This window comes from Balaenoptera musculus, chromosome 2, assembly GCF_009873245.2.
Source record: "Balaenoptera musculus isolate JJ_BM4_2016_0621 chromosome 2, mBalMus1.pri.v3, whole genome shotgun sequence".
NCBI classification, from domain to species: Eukaryota; Metazoa; Chordata; class Mammalia; order Artiodactyla; family Balaenopteridae; genus Balaenoptera; species Balaenoptera musculus.
In genome coordinates, this window is record NC_045786.1 from 19,521,000 (window position 1) to 19,540,916 (window position 19,917).

At 45.4% G+C, this 19,917-nt stretch overlaps 2 protein-coding genes across 9 annotated transcripts in view; both read right to left on the reverse strand.

The window, feature by feature from the left end:
* CAMK1D (calcium/calmodulin dependent protein kinase ID) overlaps positions 1–19,917 on the reverse strand; it is a 389,771-nt gene that overhangs the window by 19,843 nt on the left and 350,011 nt on the right. For all 8 annotated transcript variants that reach the window (XM_036841516.1, XM_036841510.1, XM_036841508.1 and 5 more), the window contains one exon: positions 14,877–14,952. In XM_036841516.1, the coding sequence (XP_036697411.1) occupies positions 14,877–14,952 (76 nt within the window). The remainder of the gene's footprint in view (positions 1–14,876; positions 14,953–19,917) is intronic.
* On the reverse strand, positions 5,409–6,207 carry LOC118889616 (histidine triad nucleotide-binding protein 1-like). Its single transcript, XM_036841517.1, has one exon. The coding sequence runs from the start codon at positions 6,205–6,207 to the stop codon at positions 5,854–5,856; it is 354 nt and encodes a 117-aa protein (XP_036697412.1). The 3' UTR covers positions 5,409–5,853.

The following is a 19,917-nucleotide window of genomic DNA, read 5'->3' on the forward strand; positions in this document are numbered from 1 at the left end:
TTACTTTTGTCTTTGGATTTTCAGTGCCCAGCCCAGGGTCTACCCATGGCAGATCCTGGGTAAATGTTTGGATGAACAAAGATGTTCTTGAAAAAGAGGCTTCATCGTTGGCTGTTGAGCCCCCTGGATGGGCTCTGAAACAGAGACAAGGATGACGGATGAAGGATAGCCCACCGCTGCCCAGCCCGGGTATCTGTCGAAGTTCCCACCTACCCCGACTCCTCCCTCCTGTACCTCACCCCTCTCAGGAGGTGGTAAAAAAGCAATGCTCTGTGTCGCTGACAGACGTTCCAGAAGAACCCAGTGTGCAGGGCCAGGTGCTGGGGGCAACCCGGCCTGTGTTTGTAGAGAGCATGCAATGGGTTATCTAAAATGCCACTTTTGTCTTGCGGACAAGGTTCATAAAGGAGAAGGTTTTCTGTGAAGAGCACTTTTAACATAAATGAATGTGAAAATTGGCCATGGCCAACCATGGCTGATTCACCAGGGCACAGTTATTCTTGGAAAATGAAATGCTGTGATAGCATAAGAGCTCCTGCTGAGAGGTCCTGAGACTTGACTGTGGTAATTATGCTACATTAAGGGACGTTCTTCCTCCTCGTTTGCCCTCGGCCATGTATATGCGCCCCTACAAAAATGGACGCCTGCTGAAAAGATTTGCAAATAATGATCAGTTGTTACCTCTTTTCCCCTTTTATGTAACTTTATTGTCATAATTCACCTCAACCTTCTATGTTCTTGCATATTTCTTGGACCTCTGAATTACAGATTTAAGGTTCTGCCTTTCCTTACGGCTTTGGGTACCAGAGACAGACACAGAGAACATGGGAAGGAGCTGGTATCAGAAGTGCTGGTAGGCAACGAGATGTCACCTGTTAGGACGGCTATTATCAGAAAAATAGAAGTTAACAAGTGTTGGGATGTGGAGAAAATGGAACTCTTGTGCACCGTTGGTGGGAATGCAAAATGGTGCAGCCAGTATGGAAAATGTTACGGAGGTTTCTCAAAAAATTAAAAATGGAACTACCATGTGATCCAGGAATCCCTCTTCTGAATATATTCCCAAAGGAAATGAAATCAGTGCCTTGAAGAGATATGCATGCTCCCATGTTCACTGTAGCATTATTCACTATGGCCAAGACATGAAAACAATCTGTGTGTCCACTGATGGATAAATGGACAAAGGTGTAGACAGGGAAGTCATACAGGCAGGTGACTGGTTTTGCAGCTGTGAGGAAGGTGGCTTTGAGGCAGAAGACAAGTTAGCAGCTGTGCCCCGGCAAAGGAAGGATGGGATGGTGCAGGTGGTGGTAGTTGGATCGGGGGAACAGATTCCAGAAGAGTTCAGAGGGAAAACCGGGAAGATTAGGTGATCAGCGATGTGGAGAGGGAAGGCCAGGATGCCTCCCAGGTCCCCAGCATGGACACGGGGGCTGCCGTCAACCGTGGTGACGAACACAGCGGGAAGGGTGGGTCTGAGGGTGGCCCCGGCACGTCACTGTGGCACCTGGCAATTCAAACTTCTCTTTTCAGTGGACATGGTCCCCCCTTGGGGAAGCAGCTCTGGGCAGTTGTGTCCTTACAGTTAGAAGATCAACACCTAATGTTCCACCCCAGCCTGCCTTCTGGAAAGACAGATGGCAGGAGCATGCCTGGGACCATTGTGGCCTGTCGGTGGGAAAGGAGGATGGAGAAAAGTGAACCTGGGTCTCTACTCAACCAAGTCCCACTATGGCCACATCCAGTAGCCTTTGTTCAGCCCTTTGCTGCACCACAGAGCTGCAAGGGGATGCAGAGGATAGAAAATCTTCTGTCCAGACCCTGTGGAACTCGGCAGGGCTGGGCAGAAGTTCAGGCCTGCCTCACTGACCCAGAGTAACGGTAAAATCAAGTAACATGTATAAGCAAGTTTTCTGACCACCTGAAATATGCTTGAGTGCCCAAACATATTGCAAATATTTTACATAAAAAGCATCTGAGCGCAACAGTCCACACTGACGACTGAATCGTCATCAGGAAACAGCAACCCAGATCTCGCCCCTTAGTCTAATTGGAAGAAGGGCTCTGAAGGTGAAGAGAGAAGTGATTTTTCAAGGGAAGGTGTGTCGCTGTTCTCTGAGGACTGACTTTGCTCTCTGAGGAGTTTCGTGATGTGGTTTCCTCAGCCTGGGATTTACAGAAATAAAGACACAGATTCAAATCCTGGCTCCAACAAGTCCTGGTGGAGTGACTTTGGGGAAATTATATATTGTCTCCCGGTCTCAGGTTCCTTTGTGAAAGGAGGATAACGAGGCCCACCTTATAGAGGGATATTATAACACATATAACATACACTATATACTAATCTATATTGCATAGAACACACACACATGGATTGACGGATGGATACAGACAAAAGATACAACATTTGAAAGCGCCTGTCACACAACAATCACTAAATGCCAGCTGTCCACCCTTATCACCGCTTTTTCTCTTTTCCATCCCACCAACTCCATCTCACTCTTCAGGTTCCTTCAGCTGAAATACTGTGAACCGGGGCCCTGCTCACCATCAGGAAGACCAATGGGAGGGGGAGAGAACAGATGAGTCCTGAGGGACTCAGTTTACACACTAAATGTGAAAACAAAGCAACATATTTTAAAATTTTGTAACTAGTCTCAGAATCACCCACGAATGACCACACATCCCGACCTAAACTTCTAAACTGTTCTAGAAGGGAAGGAGAGAGATGCTCTCTCTGGTCATGATTCTGTGCCCTGCGTGATGGATATGAGGACAGGATGTCCTGGAGACCTGCTTTTCAACCTTAATCTTTGTGGGCCGGTATTTCCAAGCATTTTGCCAAGGAGCCCTCAATTCTAGGAATAGCTCAAGCTTCCCCGAGAACACTTACTCAAAGGTATATTTGTGAAGAAAGAATATTTTTATGCAATTGAGCAAAACAACAAACCTGCACGTATACTACAAACCAGAGGAGCCACAGAGGGCCCACCCAGGCCCAATGGGTCTCTGAAAAACACTCACAAAATCAATCCAATCTGGGCGTCCCTCCTCTGGATGCTAGAGTCTGTTGGATAGGTAACAACCACTGGACAGACACCAGTTCACCCTTTGTCTTGGCTGTCAGCAGTTACTCAACAAGTGTTTATTGGATGAATGTCTGGGACCCCATACTAAGGAATCTGGGTTGTATTTGTCTTACTCTGGTTAATAGGACAGACTTTTAAAAATAATAAAATAAAGCAAAGCATTTTAAGCTGACAAATCTCTGGCAATTAGTTGCAAGGCTCACGTGGCAAAATAGATTTCAGCATATTATTCGGATTTATAGACCAGAATGACCAATGAGACCTGAATGTTTACAAAAATGTAAGGCAATTACTTCAGCAACTAGAGATTTGATTATGTGCATGCCAGAGCTTTCTCCTTGCAAACTTGGAAGAGACAAGGGAAGGTTCACGTATTAGAACCACATGCAGGCTGACTTCAGCAAGGCATCGTTGGTGAAATGCAATGGATAAATGTCCCACGTCACCCCTGAGATTTGGTTAATATGTTGAAAGCTGAAAAGGAGGAAGCAGATCAGGGAAAGACCTAGAGGAGGAAGGAAAGGGACACCAGAAGGTAGATGGGAAACACATCCCTTAGAAAGTTTATACACACCGGAGCTGAAGATTGGGAGCCAGGCAGGAGGGGAAGAAGAACAAACACTTCCCCAAGCGTGAGAAGTCAGCAGCGTACTCCATTTGGAGTAAAATAGTTTAAGAAAATTCTGTACACAGTAAAGGGTTAGGCTGGACAAGACAGCACCCAAAGCTGCTGTGTTGTGATCCAGGCTTCTACTTCCAAGTGTATAACTTTTTGATTCTTGCATCAGCCAAACGGAGAGCACCTCCAGGAAGTCTGGGGGATGAGCACAGAGGCCCCACGCCTCCTCCTGCAGGTGATGTACATCTGAAGGAGGTTCGGACAAACCCACTTCCAACTCAGCTCCCGCTGACAGTGGATCGGAGGGCTTGGTGGGGAGGAGCGGGTGAGTGAGGGGAGCATCCAACAGCCGGGATGTTGTGTTAGGAGAAACACAGCGGAACTTTCAGCAGCTACAATTAGTTCTCAAGAGTGACGGATCTGCACCAAGGGGTGCAGACATCCAGTCTGGAGGTGATTAACATGCGCACTAACTGATGGTTCTGAACCCCGGAGGATTTCCAGCTCGACTTTTGCATCTAGACTTTGCTTTTTTTGTTGTGGGGCTCTTGCTCCCTCCCTCCCTCCTCCATCCCCCCAGCTTCCTTCTTTCTCACGTTCTGCTTGGTAAGCGGTTATGAATCTGTGCAGACTAACAGCCGCACTTGGGAGATGCCTTGGTACCTCCATCCTGTTGGCCTTGGCTTTATTTAATTTTATTTTTTTTGGTTATCTACCTGATTTATTAGCACTAGTTTGACGAAATCCATGGGAAAGTTAATATGCCTAAGGAAAGTAGACTCAACCCTCTTATATATAATACTAATGCTTCTCTCATTATTACATTTTTTTACAGTGGCACAAATCCCTCCAAAACTCCTCCCCCACCCCAGACCTTCCCTCATAAAAAAGTCATAAAAATATGTAAAGCCATAAAGTATTAGGGGAAAAATATTTTTTATAAATCCTCCTAGGGTGGGAAAGGCTCTTAAAAATATGAACTAAATTAAAAATTGATACATTAACTATATAAATATTTTAAACACCATAAAGTAAAAAAATGACAGTTGGAAAAAACTCACTTGTAAGACATATACAGCCAATATCCCTAATCCACTCCCCCTAAATTTTTAAAATCACTAATAAAATTAAACATTTAGAAGAAAACCAATTTACAATAAAATGTATCAAAATCTACTAAAATGGTCTTAGGGATTAAAAATGGAAGGAACCCATAAACACAAAGAGAACGAGAGAAGAGACAAAGCAGGCAAGAAGTATTAAATAAATTTTAGAAGCTGGAAAGTGCCTACATGAAGGAAAGTAAAGAAGCAGAACTATTTGCCCTGCGCAACCTTAGAGAGGCTAGGGTGCATGGCAAGACCAAAAAAAAAAAAGTTTTGTTGTCAGCCTACATAAGAACTCAAACCCTGAAATCTCTCCCCAACTCTACACAGCCAGAGTCATGCATAACTTAAACATTTTTGCTAGTGTGCACATACACATTCATAACAGTGAGTTTTCAATTTGGAGAGTTAATTCTAAATAATATATTTTCACGTCTTTATAATCAATAGCGTTAGGTAACAAGGAAACACCATTGTATGGCTTCACATGGTCATCAAAGATCCTGTGACAAATCTACTTTCATCCCTTCCACACTACCCCGGTGGTCCAGGGGAAACATGAGCTGGACAAAAAGCATTCCTGTTACACCTACAACTGTCACTTTCTGGATCAATCACATCACGTGCTCCTTTGTTCTTAGAAAATAAGAGAACTGGATTAGAAAATCTTCTCCTGGACTAATATTTTACCCTAAAAGGATATTTCAAAGCTAAAGCTAAATTTATGAAAATTTTAAATTTGTCTTCAAAGATCAGTCACAGCATCATTGCCATGGACATAGGCTGAGTCCTCCTTGGGGAGAAAAAGCAAAAACCTCCCAAATTATGAACTCCACCTTCAAACATTCCAACAAATATTTTTAAAAAATAAGTCAAATACAGAATTCAGACCATGCAACAATGTCTTTTATTATGTATGGGTTTTAAAAATTATTTCTGCCATCTCTCCATACACAGGCAAAAAAAGTATTGTTTTGCATATTGGAACTTGCAGACCTGATCACTGCATAGAGAAGGGAAAATTATCCCTACAACACGCTTACCCAGGAGGCCAATTCATCTGCCAACCTCCAAGAACATGGAGATGAACATGACAGACAGACTGTCCCCCATCTGAACCTTCATTCACCACCATTCGATAACATTTCTTGCCAAAAATCATTAAATGTCCAAGAAGACTTTCATTGCCATCTTCTGCCGAAGAAATCTGGGATATATGTTTCTTGGGTATCACCAGAAAATGTGTTGGTGCTTGAGGGGAAATGTCATGGAAAGCAAGACACTGGTCATCCTCATAAATGATTTTGGCTGGGATTTCCTTGCAAATGATCTTCCCGAAGATCGTGCTGTCACCAGGCCGGGCGGCCTGAGCCTTAGCAATCTCATCTGCCATCTCGGCCTCCCTCCCGCGCGGCCTGCCGGGGAGAAGTTGGCCTTGGCTTTTGATTGAACTTTTCACTTGTCCCCTGGCCTCCGATGGCTCTCTCCCAAGGCACTTCTGAGGATGACTGGAAATTGTTTTCATTCTCAGAGGTGCATCCCTGGAAGTGCATTGTGAGAGCACAGCAAGGTGATTGGAAGCCGGAAAGCGGTCTTGTGTGTTGCCCGACTCCGGTGCACCTGTACTTGGCACTGAATCACGGGCTCCCGGTCCCTCCATCTGAACCACCTCCACGAGTGTTTCCAGACTTGCTGGTGTGAACTGGCACCTCTCCCCTTCCCACCTCCATCTCTTCTCCTCCTGGGCACAAACCCTGCTCAGACTAAGTGGTCTGAATTCATGACTCTTGTTACTACAGCTCCTGGCAAGCTGGCCATTTCCCTCTCTGTGCCCCTTTTGGTTTTGTAACTATCTGTGTACTGCCTCCCTTCTGTCTCTGTGCTGCGGTGCTACGTTCCAGACGGTAAATCTTTTAAAACATAACAAAAGCCTCTTTTGATTCTTTCATTTGCTCGGTGTGGTGCTAGACGAATTCAACATCCTGATATTCAGAGATTATATTTTTCCCATTACTAAGTGTTGGTGATATATATATATTTATTTAATTTTGGCTGCGTTGGGTCTTCATTGCTGCGTGCAGGCTTTCTCTAGTTGCGGCGAGCAGGGGCTACTCTTCTTGCGGTGTGCGGGCTTCTCATTGTGGTGGCTTCTCTTGCTGTGGAGCACGGGCTCTAGGCGCGTGGGCTTCAGTAGTTGTGGCACGCGGGCTCAGTAGTTGTGACTTGAAGGCTCTAGAGCTCAGGCTCAGTAGTTGTGGCGCATGGGCTTAGTTGCTCTGCGGCATGTGGGATCTTCCCGGACCAGGGCTTGAACCCATGTCCCCTGCACTGGCAGGCGGATTCCTAACCACTGCGCCACCAGGGAAGTCCCAAGTGTTGGTAATATATAAGTTCAAAGCCGGATCAAACCTTCCAAGTTATATTTTAAAAATTCTGTCTCAAATTGAACAGGACATCTTTTTTCAAACACATTAAGCACATCATCTCCTTAGATAATTGGGTCTTGGAGGATAAACCATCGACCTCCCCTGCCTGACGGCCTTGCCGATATTTGAAGACAGTCCTTCGAAGCCCAGATCACCGTACACCGCTCTTACGGAGCCTTCCTCAAGGCCCGGGCAGGGGTCACGTCTCTCCCCTGGGAACTCGCCCCGCTCTTGCCTCCCATCTCAGTGACAGCCAGCAAGACTGGATTGTAAGTTATCTGTTTACTGTCTGTCGCCAAAGTAAGCGACTCCGTGGCCAGGCAGTAATGAGTCCATCTCGGCAGCCCCGTCAGATTGCCGGACACATATTAGGATCAATAAATGTTAGTTAAGTGAGTGAATGTCAATCCCCTGCCTTCCATTCTCCAGGCTAAATATCCCGATGCATTTAGATGCTACTTAAATGACAGTTTCCAGGAGATGATGCTTTACCTGAAATGTTTTTCCATTTGGCCTGAGGCGGCACCATTCAGTGTGTATTGGGGGCCATTCCCTTCCTGCTTCTCCTGCTGGGTGCCCTCTCTACCAGGGCCTTTGCAAAGACAAAGGCATAGATGCAGGTGGATTCCACCCTCCCTGAGGTCACCGACAGGAAGCTGCTCCCACCACCATGGAAGATGCAGAACTTCTTCACCTCAGTGGCGCTGCTTGTAAAATTTCCTCCATCACCCTGCGCCTATCCCTGCACTCACTTTTTGAAACCAGGGAGTATTTTATGTTTGGCTGTTTCCTAAGGGTTAGAGGTGAACCAATTGTCAACAGACAACCAACAGTCTTTCTTCCAAAGCAGCGAAGAGAGGGTCACAGGCCCATCAACAAAGCTGAAATATGGTCAAGCAGCACTTGTAAACAAAAGGCATTTAGGCGGCCACAGGGTCCACTCAGTATAGACTATGGCGGGGGGCGGGGGGAGGAGTGGGTATCTTTCTGAAAACCCTCAGAAAGCAGCCACACTGAAATGCAGTTGGCGAAGTAAAATCCGTGAACCTGTGAATTATAACCAACCATCAATGCCTGCTAAAACAGAAACGGTGAGGCTGGAATGACAAAGGAAGGGCGCAGGGTAGTGGCTGGTCTTTAAGGCAGGAGGAAGGAGCCGCAGGTGTACGAACCGTCTGCACGCACCACTCTGACCGGCCGACGCGCACACCTGTGTGCCTTGTCAGAAATCACCTTTGGGAGAGAAAGGTGACCTGGAGCCCATGACAGGCTTTATGAAAACACCCAAGGCATCCAACTCCACCCAACTCCACTGCTCTGATCCCTCATTCACTAAAGAAACTCCCCATTTGAATCTGCTTTCTCCTGGAGCTTTTCTCCTGGAACTTGCTAGTTTGATGACGTGCATATCCTATTAACTCACAGGGCATGCATCTCATTATGATTTAATAAATGGACACTCTAATTGTGCCTTTTTTTTTTTTTTTAAATCTCTTTGGAGTCTGGCTAGTGTGAATCAGTTCACTGGGATCATCTGAGCAAGATGAAGCAACAGATCTGATTTCGTTTCTAAACGTCTAAAGCCAAAGTTCAGACTGTGAACCCATGGCGGCCTGAATGCGGCTACGTGTCCCACTCTGCGTAGCATATGAATATAAGATGATTGCTGCCTGCTGACAATGCCAGTTCATTATTCCTATTAGTGTTAACCATCCTCATACTGAGAGTACTAGTAACAACCATCACAATGCCCCAGGCTTGGATGTTCACTGAGGTTCAGTAATTACACCGCATTCTCTCCTACCGAAGCTTGGGTTCATGCCGCCTCCCTGGGACATATGTATCCATAAAGAGGCAGCTGTCAGTGGTTGAAAGAATGGTGGCTACCTTGGTGAGGAGCATCCACTGTCTCAGAAAATGGACGAAGCACGCGGGTTAAGCGTTCTTAGTTCCATCCTTACAAAGCTAATTATGCTGTGTACACTGGCCAATTTATTTCTGTGACCTAGTTTAAAAAACTGAACCATGTAGGAGGCCAGTCAAAAAGTAAGGGTGTGACCAAAAGTATTTGCCTGGGATTTCCTCTAGGTAGAGAGGTCACAGGTCACAGCATGGGTAAGTACCCTCACCACCCACGGAAAGTCCACCCTAACCATCCAGCCTGCCCTAATGCCCTAATCTCCTTAAGATCTCAGTTTTTATACCAGCAAACATTCACCGTGTTTCTCCACAACATGTTGTATCCCTGGGCAGAATGTAGGCAAGTGATCATTCAACAATCTCCTTGAAGTTGTCAGTAGAAAGGCAGCCTACATGGGATCACAAGATCGAGTTTGGACAATGAGATGCTGATTCTCATCTTGAGTGGGGAACTTTATTTCCTTGGAACTTGGGCTATCTTGGCTGAGCCAACCTCATCAGCCTGGACACCAGCAGATTCATCATGGTGTCCAGCCCACTCCATCCTCAATCCTTCCCAGCAGCTTAGGCTACTCAGGCAAAGATGTGTTTTGCAGGTCCTGATCCCCAAAGGAAGATTCCTGGGCAGGGTAAGGACCTATCAAAAGGGTTTTAAAAACATGAGTCTCCTTGTTAGGAAAAAACATCCCTCCTGCCAAATGGATAACAGAACTGAGTGTGGAGATCCAAAGAGAACCAATTCATCAAGGACCTGCACTGACAAAATGAAGAATGTTTGCATGGCACACAGAGAGGAGAAAATGCGGTGTCTGTCACAGCCACTGTTGCTGCAATCTGATATCTCAGCATGACAGGTTTATCAAAGGGAAATAATACCACTGCACCCCCCAAATGGCAGAGACTAATCTCTTTCCCATTACAGGTGATGTGAAGAATGAGGGGCTCTGCACGGATCCCCAGGGGATAGCCGGCTTCCCCTGTGTGCTTCCTACTGGTCACGACCCACTCAGCAGCCTTCCTCACCAGTCTTCAGATCAAGGATGGGATGGGAAGACCAGGCACAGTGAATCCGTGGGAAGTAGCCAGAGTCTGAGGCTGAGGTCCACGAGTTCTAGCTTCTGACACTAGTTCAACCTGGAGCCAGCCTTGTGCTGGGAACACCAACCCGGCCAGAACCTTTCACAGAATATTTTCGTCAGTCCTCAAACATGCCTCAGGCACCCCTGCTCCTGTGCCTGCATCCCTCCCCCGGTTGGGATGCTATCTTCTAGCTTCTCTGCTTATGTTAGACTTCTCCAACCTTCTAGACATCATTGGAATAGTGGTGCCCCCTTCCTGAATACCCCCATCCTCCTCAATGGTGGCTTCATCCTAGAAACTCCTAGAGCTGTACACAAGCCTTGCTGTCACTCAGTCTACTTAGGAAACTACTTGTCCCGCCATATACATTGTTAGTACTCTGATGACAGGCATCATGTCTTTGTCATCTTGATTATCTTTAGCACCTACTGCAGTGCCTGGAATAAAGAATGTACTCAAGAAATGCCAGTTGTTGACACTGATAATGGATGATTTTTTTTTTTTTTCTTTTTGGTTGCACCGTGCAGCATGTGGAACTTCCCCAACCAGGGATCGAACCTGTGCCCCCTGCAGTGGAAGCGTGGAGTCTTAACCACTGGACCACGAAGGAAGTCCAATGATGATGATGAATTTGAGACCAGTGGTTCTCCAGGCATAGACCTATTATGCAGCAATTTATATCTAGGATTTGGCCTTTCACTCATAAGGATCTGAACATCTTGGAAGGTACAAATGAGACGTCCAAAGTCCATTCATTCTCTGCTTGAGACTCTCAGAGCTCTGGAAGGCACCAAGGAAGACAAAAACGCAGGCTGCCCCTTTGAAGTCTGACACAATCACGAAATCAACCTGAGACTAATCCCTGGGGCAAAGCTACTGTTGACCAGGTAACCATCAAGTTTATGCTTATCTAGTTTGTACTTAAAATAGAAACAAAGAAATACAGTAGTTCTTTGCTTGATGTTCTACATGACCCCAACCAAATATTGTATTGTATACTGCAATGATAAGGACTTGGATGTCCTACTGCTCAGATCATACCCAGATTTATATGCCAGACTCTCTACTTCAGATTTCTGAACTCCACACATGCTTACACTAGTCAGTGGGTATCCCAAAGGCGTCTCAAGTTCAACATGCCCAAAACGAAATTCTTGATCTCACCTACCCCCTAAACTTGTTCCTACACCACTCTCCTAGCCATCTGCCCCAAACTTGGGTTTATCCTTGAAACATCCCTCCCCTTCACTCTTCACATCCAAAGTATATCTACCACTCCTCCTCCATCCCTGCCCCCCTGGTAGAAGCAACCATTACCACTCATCTGACCTAAGCCTCTGAACCAGTCTTCACACTCCACTTCTGCTCTGTCCAATCCCTTGTTCACGGAGTAGCCAGAATAACACTCGAGTGAACATCAGATCACGTCACACCTCTGGTCAACCCTTCTTTGGCTTCCCACTACACTTGGGTTAAAACCTAAGCTTTCTTCCAGGTCTCTCCTTCCTCTGGCTCTTGCTGATATCCTCCTGTCTTGATACTCTAACCACGTTGGCCCTCTGATATTTTCCTACCTATGGGCCATGGCAGATATGGTTCGTTACCTACTGCAAATCCATTTCCTGCCTTCTTCCTCACTAGCAGAACTGTGATTTCACTCAAGGGTGCACTGCACTGTCATACAAATGTTTGATATCATTGTTATTATAAAGTGGGTGCCATGCCCAACCTGAAACATCCATGTTTTAAGGGGAATTTGCTGTAATACTTTCACTAAGCTTCGGTCAACCAAACCATCTACTATGGACTGACGTCTGTAATCCAAATTCATATGCTGAAACCCTACCCCCCAACATGATGGTGTTTGGAGATGCTCCTCTGAGAGGTAATTAGGTTTAGATGAGGTCATGGGGGTGGGGCCCTCATGATGGGATTAGTGCCCTTATAAGAAGAGATACCAGAGAGCTTTCTCTCCCTCTCTCTCTACCATGTGAGGACACAGCAAGAAGGTGGCCATCTGCAAGCCAGGAAGAGGGTTCTCACCAAGAACCAAACCAGCTGGCACCCTGACCTTGGACTTCTAGCCTCCAGAACTGTGAGAAATAAATGTCAGTTGGTTAAGCCACCCAGTCTGTGGTATTTTGTTAGAGCAGCAAGAGCTGACTAAGGCACCATTGCTTGGGTTTAAACTGCTTATCCCAATAATGCAGTACACACCTCCTCATAGGTGTACTGATATATCATACCCCGATGCCAAGACTTCAGGGAGATAATTATATACACAATTATAGAATACAAAGGGAATCTATAGACATCAGTGCAGATCAGAGCAGTGGTTCAAGATTCAGGAGAGACGTAATGGAACAAATAAGCAGAAGGCCAGATGAGGGCTATTTTGTTTTGCTTAGCCCCATGGAAGATTTCTCTAGATAACACCCGCTTTGGTGCTTTGCTAGAAGGGGACTGGCTTATCATTCATTTCTCTAAGTCTTTCACAGTCAAGTTGAGTGAGGATAAGAATTTTAGTCGAGGGTTTAGGGAGCCAGGTAAATAACACAGGGCCCACGGCCAGTATCTGCTCACCCAGGACCCTCCAATACGGTATGCAAAATTGTGTGAGTGTGAATTTATTAGGGAAGAGGGTCTACAGCTTTCATTAGATTCTCAAAAGGGTCTGTAACCCACCTCCCCCACAAAAAGGATGAAACTACTGCAGAAGATGGCCAACGTGACTTGGAACTGAAGGCATTCTCTAGGTGCAGTGTGTCAGTTTTGCAGCTCAGATGAACCTGGCTTTTACCTAATTCCATAAGTGGGAGCCCTACAGGCCAAATATATTATAATGGATAAATTCTCCCGTGATAATGACAAGAATCTACAGGAGCTGTCAGCTAAATCCTCGCTCAACTGTAAATGCTGCCCAGTTGAATGTATGCTGTAGAAAGACCATTTGCCTCCCAAATAATGAGACAAAGCCAATACAGGGGGGACGTTTCCAGCATTCCTTGAGGATGCCACTGTCAGGCCTTTCTCCCATCACAATCCTTCATAGTCTTTCGTTGTGTGCAGTGGGCTCTGTCGGCAAGAAAACATTCCCCTGCTTGGGGATGCTAACGAGGAGAAATTCATTTCCTATCAATTTCAGAAACTCATTGGCCTAAACCTATCCTGAAAGTATGTTACATAGTAAGTGTTGGAAAATATCACTACAAAAAGAAATTGTAGCTTAAAAAGTAACTTTACAGTGGACTTAAGCAAATCAAAACATAAAAACCAAAATTGATCATCCTAAAATAACTGCAACAAGCCTATGACCATGGCATTTCCTGGGTCATGGAGATAAGGCACCTGAGAAGAAATGAGGAATTCAAAGGCTAAATTTTGGGTTTTTATCACATTTTTCTTATTGTGATTTCTGTTGGACATACCCTAATATTTTCATAGTGGTTTGTATCCCCAGCAAAGCCAAGGTGGCGCACAAAAAGATACTCAACACATCACCAGCCGTAAGAGAAATGCAAATCGAACCCACAACAAGTTATCACTTCACACCTCTTAGGACGGCTATTACAAAAAAATGGAAAAAAAGTGTTCACAAGGATGTAGAGAAACTAGACCCTTGTGCATCACTGTTGGAAATGTAAAATGGTGGTGTTGCTTTGGAAAACATTATGGCAGCTCCTCAAGTAGTTAAACATAGAATTACCATATGATCCAGCAATTCCACTTCTGAGTATACACCCCAAAGCATTGAAAGCAGGGCTCGAACAGATATTTGCACACCTGTGCTCATAACAGCCTTATTCACAATAGCCAAAAGGTGGAAACAACCCAAGTGTCCATTGATGGATGAATGGATAAACAAAATGTAGTATATACACACAATGGAATATAATTCAGCCTCAAGAAAGAATGAAATTCTGACACACACTAACTACAACATAGATGAACCCTGAGGACATTATGCTAAGTGGAAAAAAAAAACGGACAAAAAAGGACAAATATCTTATGATTCCACTTCCATGAGATACCTAGAGAAGGCAAATTCATAGAGATAGAAAGCAGAATGGTGGTTGCCAGGGGCTGGGGGGAAACGAATGGGAGTTAGTATTTAGTGGGTTTCAGTTTGGGAAGATGAAAAAGCTCTGGAGATGGATGGTGGTGATGGTTGTGCCATACTATGAATGTGATTGATGCCACTGAATTGTACTCTTAAAAATGGTTAAGGAACTTCCCTGGTGGTTCAGTGGTTAAGAATCCGCCTGCCAATGCAGGGGGCACGGGTTCGATCCCTGGTTCAGGAAGATCCCACATGCCACGGAGCAACTAAGCCCATGCACCACAACTACCGGGCCTGCGCTCTAGAGCCCGCGAGCCACAACTACTGAAGCCTACACGCCTAGAGCCCGTGCTCTGCAACAAGAGAAGCCACCGCAATGAGAAGCCCGCGCAGCGCAACGAAGAGTAGCCCCTGCTCGCTGCAACTAGAGGAAGCCTGCACGCAGCAATGAAGACCCAACGCGGCCAAAAAAAAAAAAAAAAGGTTAAAATGGTGTACAAAATTAAATGTATATTTTGTCACAATTTTTTTTTTAAAAAAAGGAAAAAAGAAGCCGAGGTGGCAAGCCATACTTACAAGATATAGGCAATCACCCCAATGGACCAGCAGTCGACAGCTTTGCTGTAGGGTTTCTGGGCGAGGACCTCGGGAGCTGTGAAACAACAAAGGAGAGACACAAGCCTGACAATTTAAATGACTAAGACATAAGGCGGGTTTTAGGTGTTTTTTGCTTTTTGCTCTTTTTGTCTGCTACTTGGGCTGAACTTTCCGTGATTCTAGAAACTGAGTAGGCAGACACAATCTGATATATTTGTTGGCTTTTGTAACTAGACAAAAGGGGAGCATTTGTGTGTGTGTACAACTGGAGGTTATCAATCAATCAACACATACTTGATAGGAGGTATTTTATGTCAGTGCTGGGCTAAGCACTACAGCTCAGACCAGACTGAGAGAGAGGAGAGAATACTCAGTCTGGGGCCTGGGGTGTGATTCACCTCAAATCAGTTCAAGGAAGCATTTCTGGCCCCTGTGTAGGGCCTTTCTAGGGGCTGTGGGGACAGGCAGGTGAAGCCCCTTCCCCCTGCCTTCATGGGGCTTACAGTCAAGATCAGACCTAAAACCTTGTCTCCCATGTCCTGCCTCAGGCCTGCTCCTAGTTCCTTCTCTAAGGTCTTGGGCGGGTTATCTGTGAAACAGGAAAAATGCTATTGACTCTCACTTCCTTGGTTCTAACCCACTCTTCATCAAGCATCACCGGTCCAGGGCCTTGGCTTATTCTGTACTATTCCCATACTTCCTGTTCCTGGCTGTGGCTACTGCCCGGTGTTGGATACCCACCCAGTGACTGGCACTCAGCAGGGTCTGCCATACATATTTGTGCAAAGAGTAAATAAACACAGGAAAGGGAGTAAACCTTCTTCACAAGTAAAACCTCCTTTCTATGCAAATACATCTGATTGAAGTATCTAGGATAAACTGTGCAGAAAGTTTAAGAAGGTAGAGAAAGTAAAAATAGCTCAAGCTTACAAGGCACTTGTCAGGCTAAGCTGTGTGTTCTATGCATTGGGGATGCATTAACTCACCACAACCTTTCTTGGTGGGGAAGAGCTTAGTTATTATTGTGCTTCTTCCCAAGTTACAGGTGAGGGTGCACGGGGACTCAGAGATCAAGCCACTTATCCACAGGATCCAGCTGCCAAGAGGCCTCTACACCAACTTAGTCTAACCCGAATTAAGTGCCTGTGTGATCTCGGTCTCATCCTCGTCATTCATAAACATTCTCTACTGTAATCCTTTCAACAACTCTGACAATTAACCATTATCTGCACCTGATCCTATAGGAAAATGAGCCTCAGAGATGTTCCTTTTCTGACGCCACACAGGAGATATAGACCAGTTGGGATCTGAACACAATTCAATCTCACCCTTGTCCCAGCTCTTTCCACTGGAATCTACTGACTGAGTAGATTGGTGAAGAAAGGTGAGTCTTTCTTCAGTCTCTAAGCAAAGTCCTTTTGCAGAAAAATGAACAGGGAAACCCTCTCATCCTGTTGCAGATGAGCACCTTCCTGAGCAAGAAGAGGGAAGGACACAAACTCTTGCTGGATGTTTCTGGTTATGATGGTAAGAAATACAGTCCACAGATAATCCCCAAACCTAATTTTAGGTTTCAGCCTCAATTCCTCCAAACTTCTGATCAGACTTTTTTTAAAATTTAATAAGAGCAAAACAAATACGTTTGTACAGCTTTGCTGTGTTTACCCTCAACGCAGCAGCAGAAGCAGAGAGTGCTACAAAGCTGGGGAACTCACAAACTGGAGAAGTGGCCCTTAGATAATCAGAAGCTGGCTGAATCCATCCTTCCTCTTCCCCAGAACTGCTAAGAGCCTCTTTCTCAGATGCTTCTGTTATGGCAACTGACAAAAGGGAGCCATTTCCCACAGCCAGCGTCTTGCTGATTTAGGAGGTAGGTGCTCTCAGAGCTGATGCTTTGGTCTGAGCGGCCACGCGAGCACAGGTGGTGGGAGGGGACTGGTCTGCAAGGAGCATATTTCTGAGCCTCCAGGGCCATCCTCATAGCCTGATGGAAAGTTCAAGAGAGGCAGAAAAGGCTCACAGAGCTACAGCTGACCCAGCCCCTCCTCCCGGCACAGCTGACAGCAGGTATCAGGAGCGCCGCATCAAGCAGGTGGACAGAGGCCCTGGCTTCCGTGTCACGGGGTCTGCAGGGCTCTTTAGGGAGCTGGCGAGACAGCCTGGCCCAAACGCTCCATGAAACCAGATGTCAACTGACGAGGGGATAAGACCCGGCCCCTAGAAAGCAGGGTTGACTCCTAGGAAGAGCTAACACTCCGTGTTCTCCCGACCACCTCTTTGGATGGGGCAGGAAGGATTCTTAAAAAACAAATCCTCCTCCTTGTCCTCATCTGTTAGAAAACAAGCAAGTACTGGCCACCATCCACTGTTCAGCAAACAAAGGAATGAAGAACACGGTTCCCCTCCCGAAATCCACACACCTGGCGGTACCTGCACATCAGGCTCTTTGCCTGCAGTCTGGCAAATGCTCCAGTGTTCTGGAGAATCGGGCAGTGCACTGCAGAGACTTGAAAAGCAAGTGGCTGATTTTTATGCAAGTCGGAGCTTGGATGTTACTTGGGATGTTTAGATTCTTGAAACCACAGATGACACAAATATTTTTAAATATGAGATTTTTGTTTAACTAGTAAACTTTATAACATCAAGTATATGCTTTTGTATAAAAAGACTTCTGATTTAGATCAACAGTATGGATGTTAGGGAAAAGTTCTAAATGATTAACAAATACCAGGGTATCTACATTGGTGGTGGAACTCTATGTACTTGTGCCAAACATGTCTTGTTCTCTTTGGTGTTGTGTCCTATCTGGGTCACAGCAACTGCAATGAAATATAAACATTTTTTAACCAATTGGCGGCAGGTGAACCATTTGTCCTCTGGTGAGGTCCTTAATTGCACTTGAACCCAATCTAGAGGGTGAAGCCAGAAGTGTAACGCCATGATAAAAAAGACAAAGCAAACTGATTTGGAAATAAAATTCTCACCAACTTAAAATATTTTTAAAATTGTCTGATGGCACACACGTGAATGGCTTAAATTCTATTTTCCTTTGTGATACGATTCCTGGAAACAAGTGTTCTTTGGGACATTGTTTGAACAAGCCCACCTAGCTTTAAATAGCTAACTTGTCATCTCATAGTAATTCTTGAAAAAAATAAATTCTCCGACAGTATTCAAAACCCTCCTGACAATTTGATATGGTGAGCAAACCATGAAGCCCTGAGGTCAGGTGGGATATCTTCTCTCCCACTGTCCGTCCGCGTCCTGCAGTTGGCGCTATCGTTTTGCCAACCTGTTGTACTTAATCTGGTTTTTGGTCCTCCTTCCATTCCCTTGATCCCTTTCAGCTGGAGTGCTGGGAGAATCCCCTTCTCCCTGATCTTTTCAGAGACCCGTTTTCACTTTGAGAACCAGCCAAACTCCCTCGTGTTATCAATCTTATACCATTGGCAAGAATTCAGCTGTAATTCTAAAAAGTCACAGCATCCAACTTACAAACTCTGGGACAACAAATGAGCTCCCAGGCTGAGGAAGCCCAGAGCACGGTCCATCCAGAGCCTTGGAAAGTGATGAGGGTTCTCTGTGCCACCACCATCCCATCTCTCCCCCAGCACCGGCAGGAGATGCCGATTAAGAACTTCTTCACCACGGAGAAACAATTTTCTCTCCTAATTGTACCCAGCATAATTCATGTGTTGTGGGAGGTTGGCACTGACTCTGGCCAACCCCACACCTTCTAACAGAGGGAGGCTTTGAATTGAAGTAACTTAATTGGAGCTATTGACAGAGAAAGCAGTCATTAAGAGGCACCGTGGCTTGTCGGTGATGCCATCAACCCCCAGGCAGAGCAGGAAAGGGCTCAGTTTCCTGGCACAGCCATAGCAGAAGGGAAGGACTCCAGTGGGGTGGGCATACACGTTCCTCCACTGCATTTCAAGATCTGGGCCCTGGGGACTGTCAGTGGCTATCAGTGGCAGTAGAGAGACCCACCCACCCGGAAGTGCTGAAGGGACAGATCCAAGATAGGTGGCTGGTCCAACCTCCCGACTGCCTCTTAGGCTTGGCTGAAGTCAGCCTTTTAGGCCAGAAGGGAGTGGCATGATATATTTAAAGTGATGAAAGGGAAAAACCTACAACCAAGAATACTCTCCCCAGCAAGGCTCTCATTCAGTTTCGACAGAGAAATCAAAAGCTTTACAGACAAGCAAAGGCTAAGAGAATTCAGCACCACCAAACCAGCTTTACAACAAATGCTAAAGGAATTTCTCTAGGCGGGAAACAGAAGAGAAGAAAAAGACCTACAAAAACAAACCAGAAACAATTAAGAAAATGGCAGTAGAAACATACATATCGACAATTACCTTAAATATAGACGGATTAAATGCTCCAACTAAAAGACACAGATTGGCTGAATGGATACAAAAACAAGACCCATATATATGCTGTCTACAAGAGCCCCACTTCAAACCTAGGGACACATACAGATTGAAAGTGAGGGATGGAAAAAGATACTCCATGCACATGGAAATCAAAAGAAAGCTGGGGTAGCAATATTCATATCAAACAAAATAGACTTTAAAATAAACACTGTTACAGGAGACAAGGAAGGACACTATATAATGATCAAGGGATCAATCCAATAAGACATAACAATTGTAAATATGTATGCATTCAACATAGGAGCACCTCAAGGCAAATGCTAAGAACCATAATAGAGGTGGAGAGAACAGGGGTGGGGTGGAGGCAGCTCCACCTGGGTGACGTGTGTTGGGCCATGACAGTTGGGTTCCCAGGTCCATTCATCAAAAACCTGTAACACACTAGGCCTCTGGTAGGCTCCTACCATACCTTATTCATCCCTTTACTACTGTGTGAATCACACTGTCAAGGTCGAGACTTCATGCTGCTGGAGAACATCTCTAGACTGTATTTTCAGGGCTTAGTACATTCTGGTTATTCACCAAATGGTGATGCAACTGAACCCAACCTACTCAACACACACACCATTATTTCTGTAAGA

Excerpts from the sequence above, each read along its gene's own strand:
- LOC118889616 (XM_036841517.1), bottom strand. The coding sequence starts at position 6,207 with ATGGCAGATGAGATTGCTAAGGCTCAGGCCGCCCGGCCTGGTGACAGC.